Source organism: Parasteatoda tepidariorum, chromosome 7 (genome assembly GCF_043381705.1).
Source record: "Parasteatoda tepidariorum isolate YZ-2023 chromosome 7, CAS_Ptep_4.0, whole genome shotgun sequence".
Taxonomy (NCBI): Eukaryota; Metazoa; Arthropoda; class Arachnida; order Araneae; family Theridiidae; genus Parasteatoda; species Parasteatoda tepidariorum.
Genome location: NC_092210.1, coordinates 26,825,832 through 26,849,422, shown reverse-complemented (window position 1 = coordinate 26,849,422; position 23,591 = coordinate 26,825,832). Strand labels below are relative to the sequence as shown.

The 23,591-nt window shown below is 30.2% G+C and overlaps 1 protein-coding gene across 2 annotated transcripts in view; it reads right to left on the bottom strand.

The window, feature by feature from the left end:
* The window catches only part of LOC107441689 (dual oxidase), a 200,280-nt gene that overhangs the window by 3,735 nt on the left and 172,954 nt on the right, over nt 1-23,591 (bottom strand). For both annotated transcript variants that reach the window (XM_043045166.2, XM_043045167.2), the window contains exons 19-30: nt 20,690-20,962; nt 19,077-19,119; nt 17,774-17,937; nt 13,430-13,660; nt 11,022-11,115; nt 10,896-10,945; nt 9,989-10,149; nt 8,581-8,701; nt 6,758-6,987; nt 4,307-4,471; nt 2,376-2,531; nt 259-387 (exon numbers count right to left, since the gene is read on the bottom strand). In XM_043045166.2, coding sequence (XP_042901100.1) covers nt 259-387; nt 2,376-2,531; nt 4,307-4,471; nt 6,758-6,987; nt 8,581-8,701; nt 9,989-10,149; nt 10,896-10,945; nt 11,022-11,115; nt 13,430-13,660; nt 17,774-17,937; nt 19,077-19,119; nt 20,690-20,962 — 1,817 coding nt within the window. The remainder of the gene's footprint in view (nt 1-258; nt 388-2,375; nt 2,532-4,306; nt 4,472-6,757; nt 6,988-8,580; nt 8,702-9,988; nt 10,150-10,895; nt 10,946-11,021; nt 11,116-13,429; nt 13,661-17,773; nt 17,938-19,076; nt 19,120-20,689; nt 20,963-23,591) is intronic.

The window sequence follows — 23,591 nt, the reverse complement described above, 5'->3', positions numbered from 1 at the left end:
AAAATACATTTAAAATGATGGTCATCATACTAACGAACAATATAAAAGAGCTCATGCTATTAAATGGTGGTGCAAATCAAAACTCTCCAAAAACCAACGCAGTCTCTTAAAATTATAAATATGGTTTGCTAAATGGCACAATCCTTAAAATTTTAACAAACCCACACCCCGTTTCTTTTCAAATCAGTAAAGAGAGTTTATTATTTACCTGTTCATTGTTAATAATTGAAATTATATATAAATGCTTGAACCACTTACGTATGCGTGTTGCTGTTGAACGAACTTTAGGAATGCTGTCATATCTGGTCTTCCAAAATGATTAACGGCCTTCAAGCCGGTAAACATACTGCAATTTGATATCCTTTGAAAATGCGTTTCACATATATACTGAAAACAAAATAGTTTCGAAATTAGTCTATGTTTGTCAAATTGTTGTGAATTAGACTCAATGGGCTAAAAATGATATGAGAAATAAAAATGAGTTGATAGAAAATTATATTTTACTGTTATTTTAGAAAATAGATTTCATTTAAACAAGAATTCTTGTGCGTTAACTTTTTTTTAATGAAGGATATTTATTTTCTTAGTTTATTTTCACCTAAAAGGATTTCCAGCTTAAAATACTTAAATAGAGTGAAAATAAGAAATATAATTCCATTTTAACGCATTAAAAGCGAGAAAATACTAAAATCTATTTTAGTATTTTCTATTCTAGTAATACTTATCATTTATTTTAACATTTTATTATTTACATTCATGATTTCATTATTAGAAATGAATCTTTGAAAAAATGAAGAATTAGGGACAATTTAGTTATGCCTCTATTATTAAATCTGTCATTTTCACATCAAAATATTTTTCAATATTGTTTTGAGACAAGTATCTTAGTTATCGGAGTTTTCACACGATAATAGCACAGAAAAGCTTTATTGCCTACAGCATTGTTTCCCAAAGTGTGGTACGCGTACCCCCAGTGGTACGGGACAGTTTAGCGGTGGATCTTGTGAGAAATATCTAGCAAAAAAATGAAAATTTCAAAAACATTTATTTGAAAACAAAGCTAGCCATGAAAATTTACGATTACGTATTTTTCCATTGGCTATTTTTTTGCGGAGTTAACAGTTAATAATTAGTGNCAGCCAGTTGTGATTTTTAACTTCTGTGCAATTTTTTATAGTAAAAAATACATTCATTTTTTTTTATTAGTGGTACACAGCGTAACGAAAAATTCAGAAAGGGGACACAAAAGTCATAAGCTTGGGAAACACTGGCCTTCTGAGTGATTCATGGTAGTTCATGGGCTCATGGTACCAGAAACACTTTTAAAAAGCTCCACAAGACAGCTTGAAAATGTTGCTTATTATTTATTTATTATTTTTTTTGGTTGTCAGTTTATACTAAAAACTCAAAATAGAATATAACTAGTGTATGTTTATTTTAAATAATAAGGGCTAATGAATTTGGGGGGATAAATCATGGAATCTGTGAATCCTGTTTTCATATTATAAAAGAAATTAATAACAGGGTGCACAAATTGTTTGTTGCGTTTACATCACAAATACTTGATCTTGACTAATATATACTTTATACATATTATATTCAGGTGCGGGAATTTCAAATCTGAAATTAGTTTTGCCTCTGAAGCTACATATTTCTTTTTTAAATGACATTTTGAATCTATTTTTTGTTGAAATGAAAGTTTAAAAATGTTATTTATAATAGTGAAATGTTACAATAAACTTTTAGTTCAGGCAATCCATCAGAATTTAAATTGCTCAGAAACTCATGCCCAGAACATCATGCCAGAAGGTCATCGTAAACGGCTAGGGGCGTTTCCTTATTTTAACCTGCTCAGAAACACACGAAGAAACACTTCATAATAGGGAAATGCTCATAGAGGTGAACGATTTGTCGCAACATTTACTCAACCCCTTGTTATATAAAACGTTTTTAAACTTGTACATTTCGACAAAAGATTGACAAAAAATGCCATTAAAAAAACTGTAGTTTAGAGAGAGGATCCGCTTGTAGATTTGAAATCAGTGATACTAAAGTATCAAAGATCTATTAAAAAAATCCCATGCAACAGAAAAAGAAATTGTTTTTCAATGTAATTATTTTTTTGTAGGTGGTTTGTGTAATTTGTTTCCGTGTAATTGTTTTGACAATCAAACTTTAAAAGAATAATTTTGGAAAAATCACCAATAATTGGCAACTGGTAATAGAACACTTTGTCTGGATACTGAATATAGGATAATTACTTCAATGGTACTGCACTTTAATGGCCAAAATTTCTTTTTCTCGTATTTAAAATTTTACCATTTCTTGGCTACTATGATACAATTTCAAAATCTAAAAAATGTGACTAAACTTACCAGCATGGTAGTTCGCAGATCGAACTTGTGAAAGAATTGAGTAATGAAGATATGAACTTCTAAGACGTTAGTGACGTCCTTCCTCTCAACGTCCCTCAGAACATCTATGAACCACTCAAAGTGACGGTGTGATGGACAAATCCAAAGGAAATACACCTGTTAAAAACATTTTAATAAGAAGATTATATGAAAGAATGCAGGTATTCAGGGATTTGAATGTCATAATTATACTGTTGCTTCGAATGACACTTCTGCAAGCCAATCTCGTCAGCCATTTGCGTTTTGAGAATTAACTCAGGGAGGTGCACCTTTCGTCTGACAAGAGAGCACCACAAGGGTCAAAGTACATATTGGCTCAGAACTCTACGGATAGATGGCAGCACCACTCATTCGTGTGGCAGCTTTCTTAATTTAGACATAGATCTGAAGGGGAAGGAAATTTTTGCCAGATCCCTTTACTCGCGATGCTTACCCATCCATACCTGTATCAACTTTTCATAGGAACTTAAATTCAACTTAATTTCAACTTAAATTCATAGGAAGATAGGAAGTTCTATAGGACTCTAGTTAAAAATAAATACATAAAATTAGATTTAAAAAGAAGGTTTTTATACTGCAATATTATAAAATTTCCTTAATTAAATCTATCCAGCGAGATTATTAAATTAGTTCAGAGACTATCATTAATAATTGCTATTGTGTCAGATAAGGTCTAAGAGAATGTATTATGAACTTCAATAATAAAGTAATTTACTTAATGGTAATCGTGTTAAGTAAGTTCTACGATTGTGTCGAACGGGCTACGCGATATCATCAGGTTAAGTTTTGCATTCTTGGCAGATATAGTTATTCACTTTTTGAAATTAAAATTACTTCGAATAAGATTCATGAAAATACTGATGATTCGAACTAAGAATCACGATTATAAATAAGCTTTTGATCATGTCCTGTAAGACTTACGATGGTAAAAGCCAGAGATAATATTGAATAAATTTAGTGATGGTATCAATGAATAAGCTTGTGATCAGATTAAAATTTGTGATATTACGATAAATAAGCTTATGATCAAATCGACGAAAATTGGCGATAGTATGGAATGAGCTTTTGACCATGTAAAATAAGGTATGTGGTGGCATCATTGAATTAAGTTTGTGATAATGTCGAATAAATCATAATTATTATTTTAAAAAAAGCCTCCAACCGCATGAGCTAGACTATGTAATTCTAAATAAGCAAGAGAGTTTTGGTAGGGCTTGATGAATCAATTTCGTTATTAATAAATGCTATTATGCTAATAATTTAAGAAATAACTCAAAACACTTTATTTACAAAAATCCTGAGGCGTGGTGGACCAGGGGATTGAGTTCTCGCCTACCAATAAGGTGAACCGGGTTCGAATCCAAGCGATGATGTAGTTACGAATATCACTCCCGGCTTGTACCGACAATAGTGTGGAAGTAAAATTTTCACAGTGGTAGAAGGATCTTGGGATTGAATTTCCTTGTAGTCAGGCTAACTGTGGGAGGTTTTCGTAGTTTTCCTCTCCATGTAACGCAAATGCAGGTTAATTCCAACCAATTTCTCCCAATACTTGATCCATGAGTTCTCTTGTCTTCTAGATTAAGTTCAAAATTACAAGACTGTTAAGTTGAACATTGCTAGTCTTAAGTCCGAAAATCGAGTTGGCTGTTCAACGACGGTTATAAAATAAAATTTAAAAAAATTTGTTCTCAATATGATCACTAGTAATCAACGAAGCAATTTGAACATTTTCTGAATAATTACATTTTCTCCACTACGAAACCAATATAATTATCCTTTAGCGGAGATTTAAATATATTTTGAAGTAGTTGTCTAAGTTACTATTTACGTCTTTAAAGGTATAAATAGCAATAAAAACATAGATTAATTAATATATATTTTCTACCCACCTTCTTACAAGCAACTCCAGAATATCTATTTGTAGAGGTGCCAAACACGAGGTCGTTGAGAATGGAAGCATATGGAGTAACACCTATACCACCCCCAACCATAACGGCAACTTCAAACTTGTACCAATCTTGATTACCTCCTCCGTACGGTCCTTCTAAGCGAATCTAAAAGAAAATTCGTATTTTTAGCTATTTATAGTTCGAATTCTATAGTTTTTGAACACTTAGCGTTAATGCAATACAACAAGTTGAAAAATATTTTTTATTTTATTTCCTATGAGCTGCACAATCTGTCTTCCCCATGAGCAGACCTAGTGCGTTTTCCAGAAGTGGTATCCACTCTTTCAGGACCACCACAATGGGTGAGATACCGTTGGCCATGTTAATTTGGACGTCTAGTTTCTGCCACACTAGATGGTAGCATCGAGACTCTATTTGGATGCTAAAGTGCACTAGGAATTTAATTTTGCCGGAAATGCCAAGAGCCAATGAGGCACTCCAGGGATCTTTTACATGCCGCATAATCATACGACATGGCCACTGAGGATTTTCTGCATCCCGAAAATCCGGTGTCTGGGCCGGGGGTCGAACACGCAGACTTGGGCTCAGAAGTTGTTGAAAAATATGCTTGGTGTATTATAATAATCACTTAATATACATATTTTAAAAAAGCTATGGACAAATATTCTTTAAAATAGTACGTACACAAAAAGGTCAGTGTGCCAGAGGGAATAAAAACGCTTTGACTATCTTACGAATCACTACCGAGGCAGGCAGGACTGGAAACTCCAAAACCAGCTTGATTGCTGGATGAAATAGAATTCGAAAAACCACTTATTAAAACAAGTTTCCTCGGAAACCAAACTAGTTTTGATGCCTTTCATTCCATCTACCTCACTAGTGATTTGACTGATCTCGACATCGTTTTTCTTTTTTCCCCTCGTTTAATCATAGACCCTAATGGCAGTGCAGAACTATAAATATTCTAACTATAATTAAGCTAATGTTTCTTTTAAGGGATACTCTTTGTTTTGAAAAATACTGTCTAGTAATTTTAAGCCAAGGATAATATTCTTGAAGGATAATATTCTTGAAGATATAGCAATTCATTTTGCATAACTTAAAAGCTAATATCGGGAAAACAAGAGAGTATTTTTAGTCTAAAATTTAATATTAACCTCGGAAAAACTTTTCAATATTTATAAATTGTTTCATGAAAATTTTATAAGTGAAATCGATGTAGCTTTGAAGCGAAACTTAAAATTTATTCATAAGCTTTATTATAAACAAACAAAACATAGTTTTATAAAAGTTTTATTTTTTAAACGAACTCATAAATTATAGATTCACACTCTGTTATAGTAAGTTTATTGTAACAGCAGTTTTAACGAAAGAAATGTCAAACAGCGCCATGCGTTAAGTCATCTGATTTTGGAATCTACTGTTAAAATGCACTACACATTAATGACCCCATAATGAAGAAAGCTATGACGAGTATCTTATCTGATTCTAAAGCAGCACTTCTTGATATTAAATCTCCACTGATTCCCCAATCCATCTCCATTCAGAAATGCATTGATTGTCTGAAAGACCTGACACTAAAAGGAAAGCAAATCGTCCTCCAGGGGATCCCGGAACATTGCGGGATTTGGGGTATTGAAAAACCTGGTTTCTTGGCCAAGAAAGGAACAACTATTGCCCAAGCTTGCTCCACCTCTCTGCACTCATTTAAATTGCTGGTCCGAAGCCAATTCCGGAACATGCTCTCAGAGAATTTCCGTAAAAGCAATATACACAAAACCTGGTTCAACCACATTTTAACTATCCCAAATCAGCCCAGGTTTAAGGCAGTTGCTCTCTTTAGACTTGCAACGGGCCACGACTGTCTGGTCAAACACCTTTTTAGTATAAACATTTTTGACTGTCCTAAATGCTAGCTCTTTCGCCTTGGGGTGGACATGGACCTGCCCCACATTTCCGTCTGTCCTGCGCTCATCTCCCCTACTGTGTGTGGAAGCTACTGGGAGGCTAGGGCCCGTATGGGCTAAGCATGTCACTAAGCATTCTATTCTATTTATCTCTTTTTGCCTTGTTTTTCTTGTTATTTTATCCTTTTTGTTCTTCTAAAATTGGCCTGCCGTTGGAAATAAAAAATAAAAAAAATGACGAGCACTACACAAAATAATTAATATTTTTTAATTTAAAAGTTTTTTTTCTTTTGTCCTACATAAAAAACATTTGCATTCGGAGGTAAAAAACGTATTATATCATCAATTTTTGAGCAAAAGTACAGCTCATTTGACAAATCATTGGATTCAGTTAAAAACTATTTAAATGTTGTAATAATTGCATTATTATAGAAAAAACTATTGAGTAATTAGATTATTAACTTTAAAAACAATTGGAAGAAGCATTAAAATTTCTCTTGTCATGACTGAATAAGGCACTTACTTTAGGAAGGGGACCATCACTGAGGTTATTGGGATCAAAGTAGTTGCGCAGCTTCCATGTCCAAGGACCCTGTGCCTTCACATGAACTGAAAGATAGTTCTCGTGTGGTGCTGAAGTTAGTGTCAATGAGTGGTACTCTGCGTTTCTGAAGGCGGTACAGCTCAGGCGGATCCACTGTCCCGACAAATATTTGAAGTTAGGTGGACGAGCGAACTTTACTTTCGTTACGTCTATCGAAATGAAGATAGCATAAGTTATAAAAATATAAGGAAAAGCATTTTTTTTATCAATAAGTAATTGAAAGCCACAAAGGAAGAATGAATTTATCATTATTATAGTCTTGTATTATTGCACCCCAATTCATCTTTCAATTGACTTTATTCTCGACCGTGTTTCATGTTCTCGGGGGCAGTATTTGTAGAGATTGTGTCAACTTCCGGTAGAAGACACAGGCAAAAGAATTTCTGCTAGTGTAAACTAAATTGCGTAAGCCCGCATTTCAACGATCAGAAAAAATTGCATATCAATATAGGATAATTTCCCAAAATGCTTTTTTTTCTATTCTACATCTGATATTTTAAAATATAAAGAACACAATTTTTCTCAAAAATACAACACAAAAATTAAATTTAGAATAACTAAATATTCCGAGTATATATAAAAGAACCCGGAACGCCAAAAGGAAGAGAAACAATCACGTCAATGCTGTGACTTCAGAAGAGGATCTCAAGCCTTCCGGTAGTTTTTTTTATTTTTAGGACAGATTGTGAATATTACCATTGTTATGCACGATTCGGACATCTTTCCAATTGGGTACTTGCAACTCGAGAAGAAGTGAAGTGATTATGCTTAATCATGTGCTTGATATCAGATTTCATTGGATACCTGTAAGCGACGTCACGCGTGTGGGTCGAACCTGATTGGCTTTGGAATCGACAAATGCTATAATTTTATCTATGATTAAGGCTCCTATACTGTCTAATTCAGGGGCTCTATCTATGATGAAGTCGATGACGATGATTTGTAGGTATCCAAAGGAGGAAAGCATGAACATGAATTTTCTGCCATGCAAGAATAAATCTAAGCAACGTAAAAAATAATATCCTATTAACACAAGCATGTTTATTTGTGCTTTTCTTAGTCTTTTTTATTTTTAACAAAAGCCTTCTTTCCTATTTTTTTTAATAAAAAAACAAAATATATTTAAGGAAGAGATTAAAGTTTTAAAAAAATATTGTATTCCTCTATTATTTAAAACAAGTACAGAAAAATTTGATACCACAAATTTTAATACAACATGAAAAAATCTGAAATATTTATTATACTTTTCCGAATACTTTTATGATTTACCCACACTATCTCAAAATACTATTACAAGTCATTTTTGAAGAGTCCAAATCAGAAAACAACATTCAAGTCCGGCCATCTTTAAGATCATATTTTTCAGAAATTCAATTCCATTAAAAAAAAAAAAAGAAAAAAGAAAAAAAGAAAAAAAAAACTTCTGTCATCGCAAGAAAAAACGAGACACCGCCATGTTTGGTATGAAGCTAGTTAAATCAGTAAAGAAAAGTTAACATTGCAAGATATGTGTGCATAGATAAATGTCTGTGAAATGTTGGGAGTTTTTTTACCAAAATTTCTTCTATGAACAATGAGTGGATATTTATCGAGTCTATGGCTAGGATAATGTAATAACAAATTAAAAAACATGAAACAAATGTCAGGAAAACATGAAACAAATATCATTTGTTCTCAATCATAATTTATATTTTAAATATTTTTAAGCCTAGAAAAGAGTAGAACATATTTAAAAATCTCACCTGAAGGTAGAAGCTCTGTATCTATAATTTCTAATTCCATGTATTTTGTTTGCAAACTAACAATTTTATCCAGTGTGAAAATAATAGCGGGTCCAATAAAAAACATCCAGAAACGAGGACTCTGGAAATAAGACAAATAAGTTTTAGCATATCTGATACAAACTTATTAAATAAAACAGTTATTTAATATTACTTTTTTACGTGAAACTCCGTAGTTTGTTACAAAATCCTTTTAAAAGTCTTTGATATCATTCAATTGAATGTCTAAAATGTATAAAATTTTTGTTTATTTTAAAACGTTAATTTACAATCTTGCAGTTTTTAATCAGTTTTTTAATCAGGTAATTAACTTACTTGGTATTAAACATTAATTTTTTAAGTCAGGGACAATTTGATATAAGATTTGTTTCATTTAGAGTCTTCGCGTAAATATGAGAAATGTGTGCTAAAGTACATTCTTGTAAATGTGATAAAGTATAAAATTATTTTCATATATCAACACGATTTGAGTGCAATGTACACAATATTTTTTAAACTAAAAAATGATTTGCATGAATCACGTGATGAATAAACGATTGAATCGCTACTCTGAAGTGAAAATGCCTAAAGACACAGTAGATATAAAATGATGTTATTGTATTTAATAATATTAAATTATCAATTTATCATTTCGCTTATATGTAAACAATACACTCTGATCTGATACAAATTTCCGTTATCCATTTTCCTTAATGCATCACTTCCACAATCTATTTAATTTTTTGATAGCAATGAGAAACAATTTTTTTGTGCATTTTTTTACTTATACTTCATTTTGCCTCATTCGGGTGTTTGGATTTCAAATATGAAAATAGTTTTGCTCCTAAAGCTAATGCTTTTAAAATGACATTTTTAATCCATTTATTTGTCTAAATGTGCAAGTTTAGAAACTTAATTTATTACAGGGGTTGCGTAATTGTTGCGAAAAATTTCTAAGTGAGTTAGGGTACATTATCAGGATGAAAATTGCATCGGAACCCATACCAGGAAATGTCGTCGCACGCGGCTGGAGGAGTTTCTCCTACTATGAGCTGTTCAGAAGAGCATAAAAAATTAGTTCAGAATAGGAAAGCGCCCCTAGCTGCGCATGGCAACATTTCTGATAATGGCTTCCTATGCGATTTTAATCCTGATTCTAACTTTCCTAGAAGTCTGTCGCAACATTTATGCGTAAGATTCTGCGCAACATTATGCATTAGTAAACGTAAACCCGAAAATTGGGTCGGCTGTTCAACGACGGTTATAAAATAAAATTTAATGAAACGTATATTTTTTTCCTGTTTCTTCTGTTTAAAAGTAACACAATAAGAGTTTAAATATAGAATTTATAGAAAGAAAAAGAAAACAATCAGATATAAGAGATACTTACTCCCGTTAGTTTGGCAAGTCCGTGGACAAGGCAAAGAATGTACAGGAGAACGTACAGGCTGTGCGTGGTCCAAAAATAGCTGTATGCCTTCTCTCTGATCTTAGGATGTGCAAATATGAAGATAATGCACACTATGGCAAATAACAGTACTCCTGTAATACCTAAAAATAGCAAGTACGATTCATTATCTAATAATTTCAACTCCTATAATCCAAATTGTTTAAATTAATAAATAAAAATACAATTAATTTGGCGTAATTATTATAACAAAATGCACAAATTATATTTGGATAAGATTTAATAGCTAAGAGAGTTTCGAAAATGTTTCCAGGCAAAATTAGTTACAAATCCGAAGTGTTAAGCATATGTTATTGTATTTTAAGTTTCTAAGAAATATAAAACTTTAAGTTCAGCTTACATAGCTTCTCAAAAGGTTCGACGTAAATTTGTTTAGAAAATATAACACGATTAAAAGAGAAGTCTTCACAGATTTTTCTTTAAAGTATGAAACTGTAAAGGGTGAAAAAAGTTTAAATAAAAGGGAATAATAGTTTCATTTGTGGGCCGTAAAAGACAAATAGATAGGTATTAAACTTATGCAGTTAATTTTCTTAGTTAGATTAATTTTTATTGTGGAATTATCAGAAATTATTGATTAGAGGGTTAATTCATAAAAAATGTTTTAATTGATAATAAATAGTGATCCGAACTTCACGCAAAGTTTATATACTGTATGCAAGAGAAAATGAAGTTTAGCAAACTGAACGTCATCATGTAAATCTGTTTACCAATAATTATTTAGTTATTTTGAAATTGTCTTCCTTATTAATCTAAATTCTTCAAATTGGAATAAAATGTAATAATTAATTAAAAAAGATAAATAAAAATTGCAATATTTTTTTTTTACCTGTTACGGTTTTAAATAACCAGAAAGCAATTGTCGGCTTGAAATCAGACCTATAAAGTGAATTTAAAAATAAAGTAGCTGACATCATTTGTTTAAACTATTTATTGAAACAACTAATGCACTTACTCAAATTGCATTTCTTGTGTTAAACACCTGAGATGATCCAGAGGTTGTGTGGACACGTGGTAAAAATTTATGTAATGCCCCACACTATGGACAACTAGAACAGAAATCGTTTCAATTGAGATTAATAAAAATATTATTTCTTTATTAAACATACAGGATGTCCCAGAATGCCAAGTACTAACTTGGATGGAAGGTGGAAAACATCATGAGAAGCATTATTACTTAGGAAAGCATTGACTTAATTTGATTGGTGGCGCTGTATGCGAGTAGATTCAATTGGGCTTTAATTGGACGTACAAATGGAATGGGTGTGGTGGTCCTATTGCTTGACCTCCCAGATCACTTAATTTATGTCCCCTTGATTTTTTTTCATCTGGGGTGCCATGAAGAGCATTGTGTATGACACTCTCGAAAATTCTGAAATCGACCTGGTGGAATGAATCTTCATCACTGCTGCTCCGATCAGAGAAATGCCTGGTATCTCCGAAAATATTCGGCAATCCATGTCGCGTAGGTGCCATTCGTGCATCCAAGCCAATTGGCTCAATTTCGAACACCTTTTGCTGTGGTACTTGTAAGTCGTGAGTGTGACGTTTTCATCCATGCTTTCCTATGTAATTATGGCTTCTAATCATGTTCTGTACCTCCTTTCCAAATCTGTACACGGCATTTTGGGACATATTGTATGACAAACATGTACGTTAATTCTGAGTAAAAAGTTTACAGAAGCTATAAACCAACAAAAATGATTTTTTAAGTGTTATACTCTAAATATCAGTTCAAATGCTATTTTCATTGGGCAATCATTTCACAGTAAAAGAAAAATATGAAAATCTAGAAATGCACAACAAGGTAAAATAAGATTTCAAGTTCAGATTAGTTACAAGATTGCCTGGTTGGTTGAGCGCTTGGCCTATGTCCAAATGGTAGTGGGTTTGATCCCCACAGGCCTAAGACTAGTAAATGGTGACCTGTGCATGTTTAATCTGTCGGGTCACAAAGTCCTCCATGTTTTCATAACAAAAAACTCTGGCGGTACGGAATTGGAGATTGATCGTTCTCTGGTTCAGGTCAAAACTACGATCTGTGGATGTATGAATAGGTCTGCCCTACGGGTTGTGAGGCGTGTGAGGTTATAGTCGTATTTTTGGCCATAGATTCCACCACTGAAAAACAAGAAATGCGACTTTTGCCATAAATTCACTTGGTTTCACCAAGCAGGCTTGCTGATATTGGCAAGTGGCATTGAAAACAACAACAACAAATTATTATAAATTCAATAAATTGAATGTCTTATGAAATTGATTTATATGTTTTATTTGCATTTTGCTGCAAAACAATCTTAGATATTTTTGAATAGCTACTAAAATGTAATTATAAGCAGAACTTTTGAAGGATTTTCAGATCTCATTTCTATTTTTATTATTTGGTCAATGATTAGTTTAATTTTATATCTAGATTATTAGGAAACTAAAAATTTTGTTCGATTCAAGAGATAAAAAAAAATAATAATAATTTTTGAGTTACTTTGATCGGCAATAAATAAATAAACAAAAGTAATAATACAAATCCCAAATAAATAAATAAAGCAATAAAAATGGTTGGAAAACAACATAAACGCCGGATTGTTAGCGATTTCAACGTTAATCTAATGAAGATTATCTTATGTTGTTGTTATTGTCGTATGCCATTAAGGCAAGAGGAGCGAGCTTCTTGTTTTTCAGTGGCGCCATCTATAGCCAAAATTCGACTTCTGTCTCACACATGCGTCACAGCCCGCTTATAGAGCGGACCCATTCCTTCATCCACAGATCGTAATTTTAAGAAGCAAAGAATGATCAATCTCCAATTCCGTACCTCCAGAAGTATGATTTATTGTGGGAACCTGGATGATTTCTTGACCTGACATATTTAACGTGCACCAGTTACCATTTACTATAAACGGAGTCTTCGGCGGCAGGAATCGAACTCACGACCTCTTTAGCCATGGGCCTAACTTTCTGCTAACCAGGCTATCCCGGCCCAAAACTATCTTATACTCCTTGTAATTAAACTGGTCTCTAAAGGTCACATTTGCTGCTTTCGTTGCCTTGGTAAAGAAACGTATTTGTGATACCATAGTAACGGAGAGGGGAAAAGTGGGGAAATCGTCCTTGAAACCTCTATTTCACTTATAAAGACTATAATAAATTTCAATAGTTTTTTTTCTTCTTTCTTTTAAAGATGCTATGAATCAAAAAAAGTAAATTATGAATTTCAGTCACTGTGAAATATTTACATATTACAGTTAAATTGATTATCGATGGTCTGCTTCGGAGGAAGCAAATTGAGAAAGCTTCAACCTTCACTAGAGTGTAGTTCTGGCTTAGAAGAAGTTAAGAGGATCATTGTTGATAAAGTTGACTTACTCGTGAAAAAGAGAGCCGTTAGGGCAACTATCTTGTGAAACTGGACGTGGGAGTCGAGTGGTATGAACTGTTGCAGAGACGTCTCTCTAATTTTGGTGATGAGATTCCGACACATAGTCAACAGGAGGATAGAGTAACAGAAGGAAAGGGAAGCAGCTGAACCACGTGTGAAAGCTATGCCGGCACCCATTACGTGGCGAAGGTCCATATGCTCTGCAAAGTACGTGTAGTCTGCAAAAAGAAATCGAGGTTTATTATTTTTTTGTTAAAAAAACTGTTCATCATTTGTAATCACTCCTGAAAATTGCCGTGTTTTAAATAAGATTGCCTTAATTTAAAATCTACAGTTCCATTTATCTCAAACCGAGCTTTATATATTTTTTAAGCTATGTAAAAGTATTTTTTAAATCAATATATGTAACATATAGTACGATTATTTTTGAATTTAACTTTCGTTCTGTTATTGAAAAATTAAGGCTATTTTTCGAAGTCTCCGTCGTAATACGAAATGACGCTTTTTTGCGAATAATATGCAATTTTTATGACTGCTGCGTGTTTGCAACTGTTACTTATGGCAGTCAGGTCAAGTTTAGGTTATCTAAAGCCAGCGCTGTCGACGCTTATTTTGAAAATAGGTGCAATACGTCATTATGGAGTAAAGCCACAGTTTTGTGAAAATGAAAAGCGCTTTTGGTCTAATTTTTTAATATTTGAAAACTACTCTAATGTGTACTCATAAAAATTTGCAAAAACTGAGAATCAGGCAAAGATTTGAACATTTTTATCTAGGTGAAAAATGTCGACAAATTAGTGAATTTTAAAAAAAAAATTAATAGCTTTTAAGAAATTTAAGTTATTTGTCTGTTCTAAGGACCAGATAAATTTTCATGGCAAGATTATACATATATACAGTTTAAAATCATCGCATTGCTTCAAGTGTAAGGCACTTACTTAACCTATGACTTTTTTTTATTTTCTTTCATGACAAAGCTTCGAAAAACAGCATTAATGATTGAACTTTTGACATTACACAAGTTATATACGAAAATACTTTCAATAACTTATTCTCTTTTAATTTTCTGTTTTGAGCGCAACTTATAGCTAAATAACCGAATGAAAATGAATATTAATAAATTGTACTCTGTTTTCTGTATGAAATTGTTTTATAAATTCTTTACTTATTTAAAATTGATTCCTTTGTTCAGTAATTTACTGATTCGCTAATATTCGAATTCACGCATTTCGCTATTTACCTGTTTTCACTAATTCAGCATCAATTAACATATAACTAATGCATAACAATGAGTAACTTGCATAAATTATTTCAGTTTCCTAACTTTTTTGATAATTTTTTTTATTGCTTTCTTCATACTTAGTAAGTGTTTATAGCGACTGATTATTCATAGATATGTTGGGTCGAATCACAATCACTTTCGCTTATTCACTAATAGTTACATCCCCTGATTAACTAATAGTTTCCTGAACTCCCCCCCTTGTTTTATTCTAAGAATGTTACTTCCTAAAACCATGAAATTTTCATAGCAACCATTATCAATACGACAATTTTTAAATAAATAGCGATAGCTTATGTGCACAACTCTTTTCTTCAGGGTAACACCAGCTTGTAAACACAAAAATATAATTTTAAAAAATTGTTGGTCTTTTCTTAATATTATTTTTCGTATGACGTTTTTATATCACTTTAAAGTTCAACTAAATCTTATTCCTTTATATATTATTTGCAATCAATAAACTTTTGCGTGTCCAAAGTGGTTCATCCGAGTTAAATCGTGATTGAGGAAATTAGAGATAACCGTAAAAAACGTTTCACTTGGAAGTTGTTAAGATTAACTCATTAAAGTTATTAAGATTCTAAATCATGTCTCATGTGCACTGTACGCTATTGTATGGGTACATATAGTCGTAGAGTCAGATTCTGTTTTGATACTTTTTCACTAGATGGCAGCACTGAAACTTATAAAAAATTAGGTTTCATTATTTTACAGTTGGGAGCAAAACACCTCGAAATACCAAAAAATCCGGTCATTTTCCTCCAATAAAAAAAATATAAATTTCCTTAAAATCACGAGATATTAAAAAACTAAATTTTTATTTTTTGTATCCCAAGTCATTTTTCTTTTGATTTTTACTTGCACTAGATGGCAGCTCTAAAATGAAACAGTTTTATTTCCAAGTCAAAAAGTGAAGCTAATGGAATTCTAATAATAATAATAATAATGGCAATAAAAATAAATCGTATTTAAATAAAATAATGCAATATAATAAAATAAAAAAAGTAATATTAATAAAAGAAATCTTTAAAAGCAATGCTTTAAGGTAGTTTTTAGAGTAAATATGGTAAAAAAGGGTATTGTCAATATCGTATTGAGAGATTAAAGTGTAAAAAAACGCATTAAAAAAGTTACCTAATGGAGTAATTTTTGTAATAAATATATTGTTCTGAAGAGTATCCTGTTGAATATTTAAGGATCAGATTGAAAATGAAAAAAAAAAAAAATATCATTAAAAATGTTTTGAAATTTTTATTATTATTAGTACTTAATATAAATAGTTGACATTTTTTTTAAATTTTATAAATTAGCATACCAGTTATAAGCAAGTGAAGCAAATTTAGTGAAAATACCTGATTGATAGCAATAATAATTGCACATGGCAGTTTAAAGAAAGCTTCTAGTTCTTTTTTTTTAAAAAAAAAATTCAAATTAATTTCTTGGGTAAAATACAGGCAGTACTTAGTATAAAGAATGAATGTGCATATATTTTTCTATCATCTTTTTATAATTGGATTACATAATATTTCATAAAACATCGTTATAATAAATGTTCTAATGCCATTCATATAGTTAAACAATATGTTTTGCAAACTTTATCAATATTCCTCAGTAATTAACAGTTTACGAAACTATTATAAAGAATAATAATATTATTACACAATAAAAAATAAAATATTATTAAGAATAATAATATAATTACTTAAGAATGTTAATGATAATAATTGACTTATAGTTACAAGAAATGACAAGGTGGAAAAATGCGATGTTAAATTTCACCCTCTGCAATTTCAGACAGTAAAACACATATTTAGTTAAAAATAATAAAGTGGTAACCACAAGGCGGTAACTAAGTTCCAAGAATATATCATATCATATTGATTTATTTGACCTAAAAACTATTAAATTTTGCAGTATTTATTTTCTGAAATTATGTTTACTATAAAGAATTTGCATTGCTTTTTGTATGAAGTTGGTGATGATGAACAATTAAAAATATTGTTTATTTAAAATGTAAATAATATTTTTTATTTTATTATTAAAAAATGTCTCCCTGCTTAAAAGGCAGCATTTTATACTATAGAAGAATAAAATATAAAAAGTCCTTCAATAATTGTTGACGATTCAAATTACATTTATATTGCGTGGTATATGGTATCATGACTGGCAATTGTCACCTAAAATATAAAGCAGCTAAAAAAGATATCTTTCGTATATTTGCTTCGTATTTTCGTACAATGATGCAGTAATTTTTTCTATAAACAACCTTCTGTTGATCAACTTTTACAACGTGATAAACAAAGGTATTGAGATTGAAGCACACTCGTGCGATTTGGAGGTGGAAATAAAATTTTCTATAACTTTTAAAATTGAATTCAGTTAAATTTAAATCACATTTATTTTTTCTTGACGAAACATATTCTCTTTTGTATTTTCATAAGCTTGTCAAAATGTCCGAAAAAAGTTTTTGTAATAAATAAATAAAAAAAAATAATAAAATAAATAAATAAAAAATAAATAAATGATAATAAATAAAAGAAAATAAATAAAAGAAAATAAATAAAAGAAAATAAAAATACATAAATGAAAATAAATAAATGAAAATAAATAAATGAAAATGAATAAATGAAAATAAATAAAAATGAATAATAAAAAATAAATAAAAATGACTAAGTAAATGAAATCAAATAAATTAAAAAAATTCGCCGAAAGAGCATAGAAAATATTTTTTATCAACTGCTGAAACAAATCGTTTATAGGTAATTTTTATTCATTTAATTAGGACGTCTGCCTTCATTTCAGTGGTGAAAAACGAACAATTCATTAACTCGGAATTGATTAGACTATTAGAAATATATTTTTTTTCTTCGCTTATAGATAAATTTTATACAAACTAATTTTTTCCTTTATTATTTTTCCCGCTATTTGAGAAAAATGAATGAAACAAAATCGGAAGCACACACTCTAACCATTTCTTCCATTTACAAAAAGCACGAACTTTCTTAGTGAAAATAATACTTAAAAAAATGTATTGTATATATTGCATACTTACATATGAATCTTTCTAAGAAAAGGACGATGTTAATGACATAGAACACGAAAAGGTAGAAAATATGTTGCCGATATTCTTCTAGAAAAGTTGCAATGTGATTGTATTTTTGACGCCAATAATTCTTCCTTTCTTCGGGATGGTGATTTATTTGAAAACTTGTCATTCTGAAAAGTAAATTAGTTTAAAATTCAAAAACAATATTAAAAAATAGAATCACTAACTCTCTAACGAGGAAAATTACGCTTAATCGCTCCTTGTTTTTGCCTTTACAACTATAATAATACGAGTACTGTTCAATTGACGGAATATGATTTGAAATGGCCATTCTGGCCTGTGCTGATGCAACTAAAAAGTATCTCTATAATATTTAAATTAAACGTTTAATAGAAATTAAAATGCTGCGATGTTTTTTGAATAAATTTATCGTGAACATTCTTAAGAAACTTATATCGTCGTTAAGCTGAACCACATTTACGATACAAATATTACTAAAATTAGATTATTTGAATTCAAAAATTCACCTCTGAAGGATTCAGCTTAACATATTACAGTTGCAGGATGCTTGAATGAAAAAAAATATTTTTTTCATATAATCAGATGAAAATAATTTCCCGAGATCAAATAAATTGAAAAAGTATTTGAATTGAAAAATTTATTTGAATTTTTTTCTGATTGTATATATTAACAAAGTGAATTTCGATATAAAAATATAATTAAGATTACCTTGGTTTGTCGAAGCTTTTAATTATACTAAAAAATGATAAGAAATCTAAGAAATTTGAATTAATTAACCTTTTAGATACTTTTATAATATATAAATATCTTATTGAATTTAATGGATTTCGTTACAGAATGTGAAGAAGCGCATCTTAAAAATATCCTACGATATAGAAAGGGTACTAAAACTTGAGATTTATATTTTTTGAGTTAAAAATAACTTTTAATTAAAAATAACTCAAATTTAATCTTAATTTAGTTATTTTTAAAAAATGCATTATCACATTTATAAGTTTTCTTTTTTCTAAGGTACTCAAAGAAAAAGCTAAGCTTTTCTCTTTAAATATAAATTAGCATTTTGGGCCATTATATAAATCTGGGTCACAACAGCCAAGATATGAAGCCAAGACTTCGCTTGAAGAAATTTGATATACTATATAATAAATCAAACTGAGCTGTATATTACTAATCAACTCAACATTATTATGATAAAATTCAATTCAGTTGAAAAGTATTGTATATTTAATACTTAAATTTTTTAAATATATTTATGATACATAGAGAAAAATTCGGGAATTGTTTTTACCTTGCCACATTTGTTGAAGTGTCTAAAAAGTTTTGTTTTGCTCCTGTAACAGAAAGAATGACATTAGTAATAAAGGAAGTAAGTGATAGAATTAAGGATCTATATTTATATTTCAAATTAAACAGTTTTTTAAATGACTAACTCTTAGAATAAAACAAGCGGTACATTTTCACAGAAAAACTTTCTTACTGGCTTTAAATAATTCAATTTATCATATTGTTTCGTTTTGCCTCAGATTAATTAATTAGACATGAGGTGTTTTTGGAGTACGAGTCTTTTTCAAACGTCAATGGTACTTTTGGAAATTAAAGTTTACTGTAGAGAAAAAATTAGTGAAGACGATATTTTAAGTAACGATATCAAGCCGAGAAACGTACTTTATCATATTAAAAAATACGCCATACATTTGGATATTTGCCCCTCAAAATATAGGGGATAGTCGTAATTTGAAAAATATAGTCTCATTAGTTTTTGAGAAATGTAATTTCAATAATAAAAATTTTTAAATCTTAATTTCTCAGGAATTATTCGATCGATTTCGCTCAAAATTTGCATTGTGCTTCGTAAAATTACATTCTTTATAATAATGTAAAAAACTACATACCTTACAATACAGATTCTTTGACTATTATTAAATAAAATAAAATAAATTGAAATATTTACTAAAAAATATTTTTTGCATGAAATTAACTTTGGATAAATGAATGTTATAATTGTTTTCAAACATGTTTTAATTCGCTTAAAAACTTCTCGAGATATTGCGAATTAAGTAAAAAATAAAATTAATATGAAGGGATCAAAACTACCTGGACTGTATTTCTCAGATTATGGCTACCTCTTACATTTTGGAGGTCAGAAACCCGGATATTTCGTAAGAAAGTTATGCTTATTTCAAAGGAAGTACGTTTGAGAGTTACGTCTGATTTCGTAACTTAAACTATCATCTGCACCAATTAATTAGCAGTTTTGAGATACCCCCCCCCTGAACCAGTCAGTCCTAGAACTTGAAAATCCGATCATTGGATCCAAAGTTCTTCAGGGTGATCCATTTTTTGCTCCCTGTACATGCTGTTAAAGAGCCATCTATACCAGCCTTGAAAATGTGTTCCTTGAAGTGCTTTGAAAGATCATTTCAGAGCGTGCTAGTGAACACCATGTGAAGAACGCTAATAAAGTGAACGTTTTATTTTTATAGTCCACGAGAGTGTTTTCATTTTAGTCGAGTGATTCCATACCCAGCGGACCAAACACATGCTATTCGATATAATAATAATAATAATAAAATTAACATCATAAAAACTATACATAAAATTTTATGTTTAGAGGTATAGCAATAAAATCTTAAGACTCTTTTACGAGAGAATTCACTCTTACATAATAATTTTTAAACTAAAAATTTTTAAAATTCGATTAAACTTATCTGAAACAAGCATTAATTTTGTAATTTAGGTAATTTGGGTCTCTTAAAGATTAATTTATCCTAGTTTTATGAATAAATTTTCATAAATTTTAGGACAGTGTAGAGAATTTATTATGCATAACCCTAAAGAAGTTTCGTGCTTTTAATTTTTTTTTTAAAATTCAACTTTAAAGAGAAGAAAAAATGCATTTACCTTTGCAGTCTAGACCAATGGCGATGAAGTCTCCCTTGAATTCTTTCATGAGAACTTTAAAATCATCGTAGTTGAGTTTCTCCTTTTCATCCAATCCTGCAGTGCTGAACATCCCTTTGATGAGTTCCATTACCTGGTCTTCTCCCAAGGAGTTGGTTTTGGCTATGTCAACCAGGGATCTCAGCATTTTAGTAAGTTCTTGTTTATCAATGACACCGTTTCCATCGTCATCGCACATATCAAAGATTACTCGCAGTTTGGCATCCGTTTTTCCTGTAAGTAAAGTTTTTCTTAATGGTAAATACGTGAATTATTTCCTTTTTTTTTNTTTTTTTTTTTTTTTTGCATGTAGTTTAGAAATTCGTATGTAAAATAGTCTATCAGTGTTAGATAGCATATCCAATTGTCTTGCATAATGCAAAAATTAGGCGTTTAATTATACAGTATCGGAAAAGTATATTCAAAAATCTTAAAATGCACAAGTGTCTAGATCTATGTATTCATGTACTAGCATTTTTGGTGATCAGCTTGGTTACCTTTCAAAATTATCTTGTACAACATATAAGCTTAAACAATAACTAAGCAGAAAACACAACTGCATTTACACATTCTAACTCTCCACCCCTACAGTCCTAAAACCTTAATTTTAAATCATATATAAACTAAATCTTTTTCACCGTTGAGCTGTTCCCATGGCTTTGCCCAAGCGAAAGTACTCTGATTTCAATTCCAACTGTTTTGAAGAGTTGTCTGAGATATTGTCAAAGTTTTTTATGTATTGAATTTTTGTTATAATTTCAAGTATGTCTAGCAGCCATTAAATTACACAATCCTTCGTAAGTATGAGTTTCAGATAATTCAGCGTCATAGGCAGCAGAAGTATTAAAATCATTTCAATCTTTATCATGAGATGTGGTAGAAAATTCATCCTAATACTTCATTACGTGCTGTGCTACCTTCTCTCACACCTCTCGAGTGATAATTTGAATATCGTATAATATATATAAGCTATCTCTCAAATAAGGCAAACTCAGGCTCCTATAATTAGTATCACAGTATGCGGCACCGTAGCACTTTTTATGTTTAAAATTTCTAAAGTCATTTTAGAAAGAATAAAAAATAAATGAAAATAATTACTTCGTAACTGAGTTCTTATTCATTCATTATTAAGAAAATTATTAAATTGATTATTAAATTCCTTATTATTAAATATTCATTCATTCATTCATTATTAAGAAAATTATTAAATTCCTTATTATTAAATATTCATTCATTCATTATTATTAAATTCTTTCATTATTAAAAATCATAATTAAAAAAATACTCAACGTATAAAACTACTCAACTTTACTTAAATTATTACTTAAGACAAACTAACAAAATAATAGCTATAGTATTGTCAACAGACAGAAAATTCGACTTAATGGTGCCCCATGAGAGAACCNATAATTCAGCGTCATAGGCAGCAGAAGTATTAAAATTATTTCCATCTTTATCATGAGATGTGATAGAAAATTCATCCTATTACTTCTTTATATGCTGTGCTACCTTCTCTCACACCTCTCGAGTGATAATTTGAATATCGTATAATATATATAAGCTATCTCTCAAATAAGGCAAACTCAGGCTCCTATAATTAGTATCACAGTATGCGGCACCGTAGCACTTTTTATGTTTAAAATTTCTAAAGTCATTTTAGATAGAATAAAAAATAAATGAAAATAATTACTTCGTAACTGAGTTTTTATTCATTCATTATTAAGAAAATTATTAAATTGATTATTAAATTCCTTATTGTTAAATTCATTCATTCATTCATTATTATTAAAATTCATTATTAAAAAAATACTCAACGTATAAAACTACTCAACTTTACTTAAATTATTACTTAAGACAAACTAATAAAATAATAGCTATAGTATTGTCAACAGACAGAGAAAATTTGACTTAATGGTACCCCATGAGAGAAATATATATATATATATATCCGTTGAAACTAAAATAGAAAAAACACACTAAATTATTGTACTAAAGTTAATAATAAGTAACATACCTTAAGGATGGAAATGGGTAGATAAGTTTCCAAGTCAACCAGAGACGCTTTTAAAATGTCTTTTCATGGAAACTTATTTGGATAATTTAAAAATTAATGAATAAAATCTCTAAAGTTAAAAATTCTTTGGAAGAAAAAAAGACATAATTTTAAGTCAATGTTCATTGAATCCAAAAGATAATTTTTCTGAAAAAATAATTGTGTGCTCGTAGATGATTGAAGAAATAAAGAAGAGATTTCAAGAAAATTGGATCAAAATTTACTATGTGAAAATGACTAACGCAGACGAGTTTCCAAAACAACACTGGCTCATTAGGCGCTTCTTTATTGTACAACATGACACCGATTAAATCGGACAACATCTTGACAGTGCAATTAGCAGGAGTATTTTTTCCCCCAGATATCGTTCACAGACACGGCTTAAAATGAAATTCCTTCCAACCGTAGTAAAATATAAATTTAATTTAACTAATCCATTTTCTTTTAAATAATCAATTTTAACAGTTAAAGGAAACTAAAACGATATTCTTTAACAATTTTTCAATACTGTTTAATCTATACCGTTTTCTTTGTTTCTGCCATGTATATTTACTCAATAATAATTTACGAAATTTCAAAAGAAAACTCATTTAGTATTGCAAAGGGATTTAACATTGCTTAAAACAATTTCAAACATGTTTTATTACTATGGATAATTTTCATCATTTATCATTTTTAAATTATATTTTTATCCTCACTTATAATGCGAGTTATCTGTTACTAGTTTCCTACAAGAGCTTTAAGAAATCCTTAATGTTTGTTTTCTGCCCAATTTATATTACCTGACTTAATAATTAAACTGAGGAACGA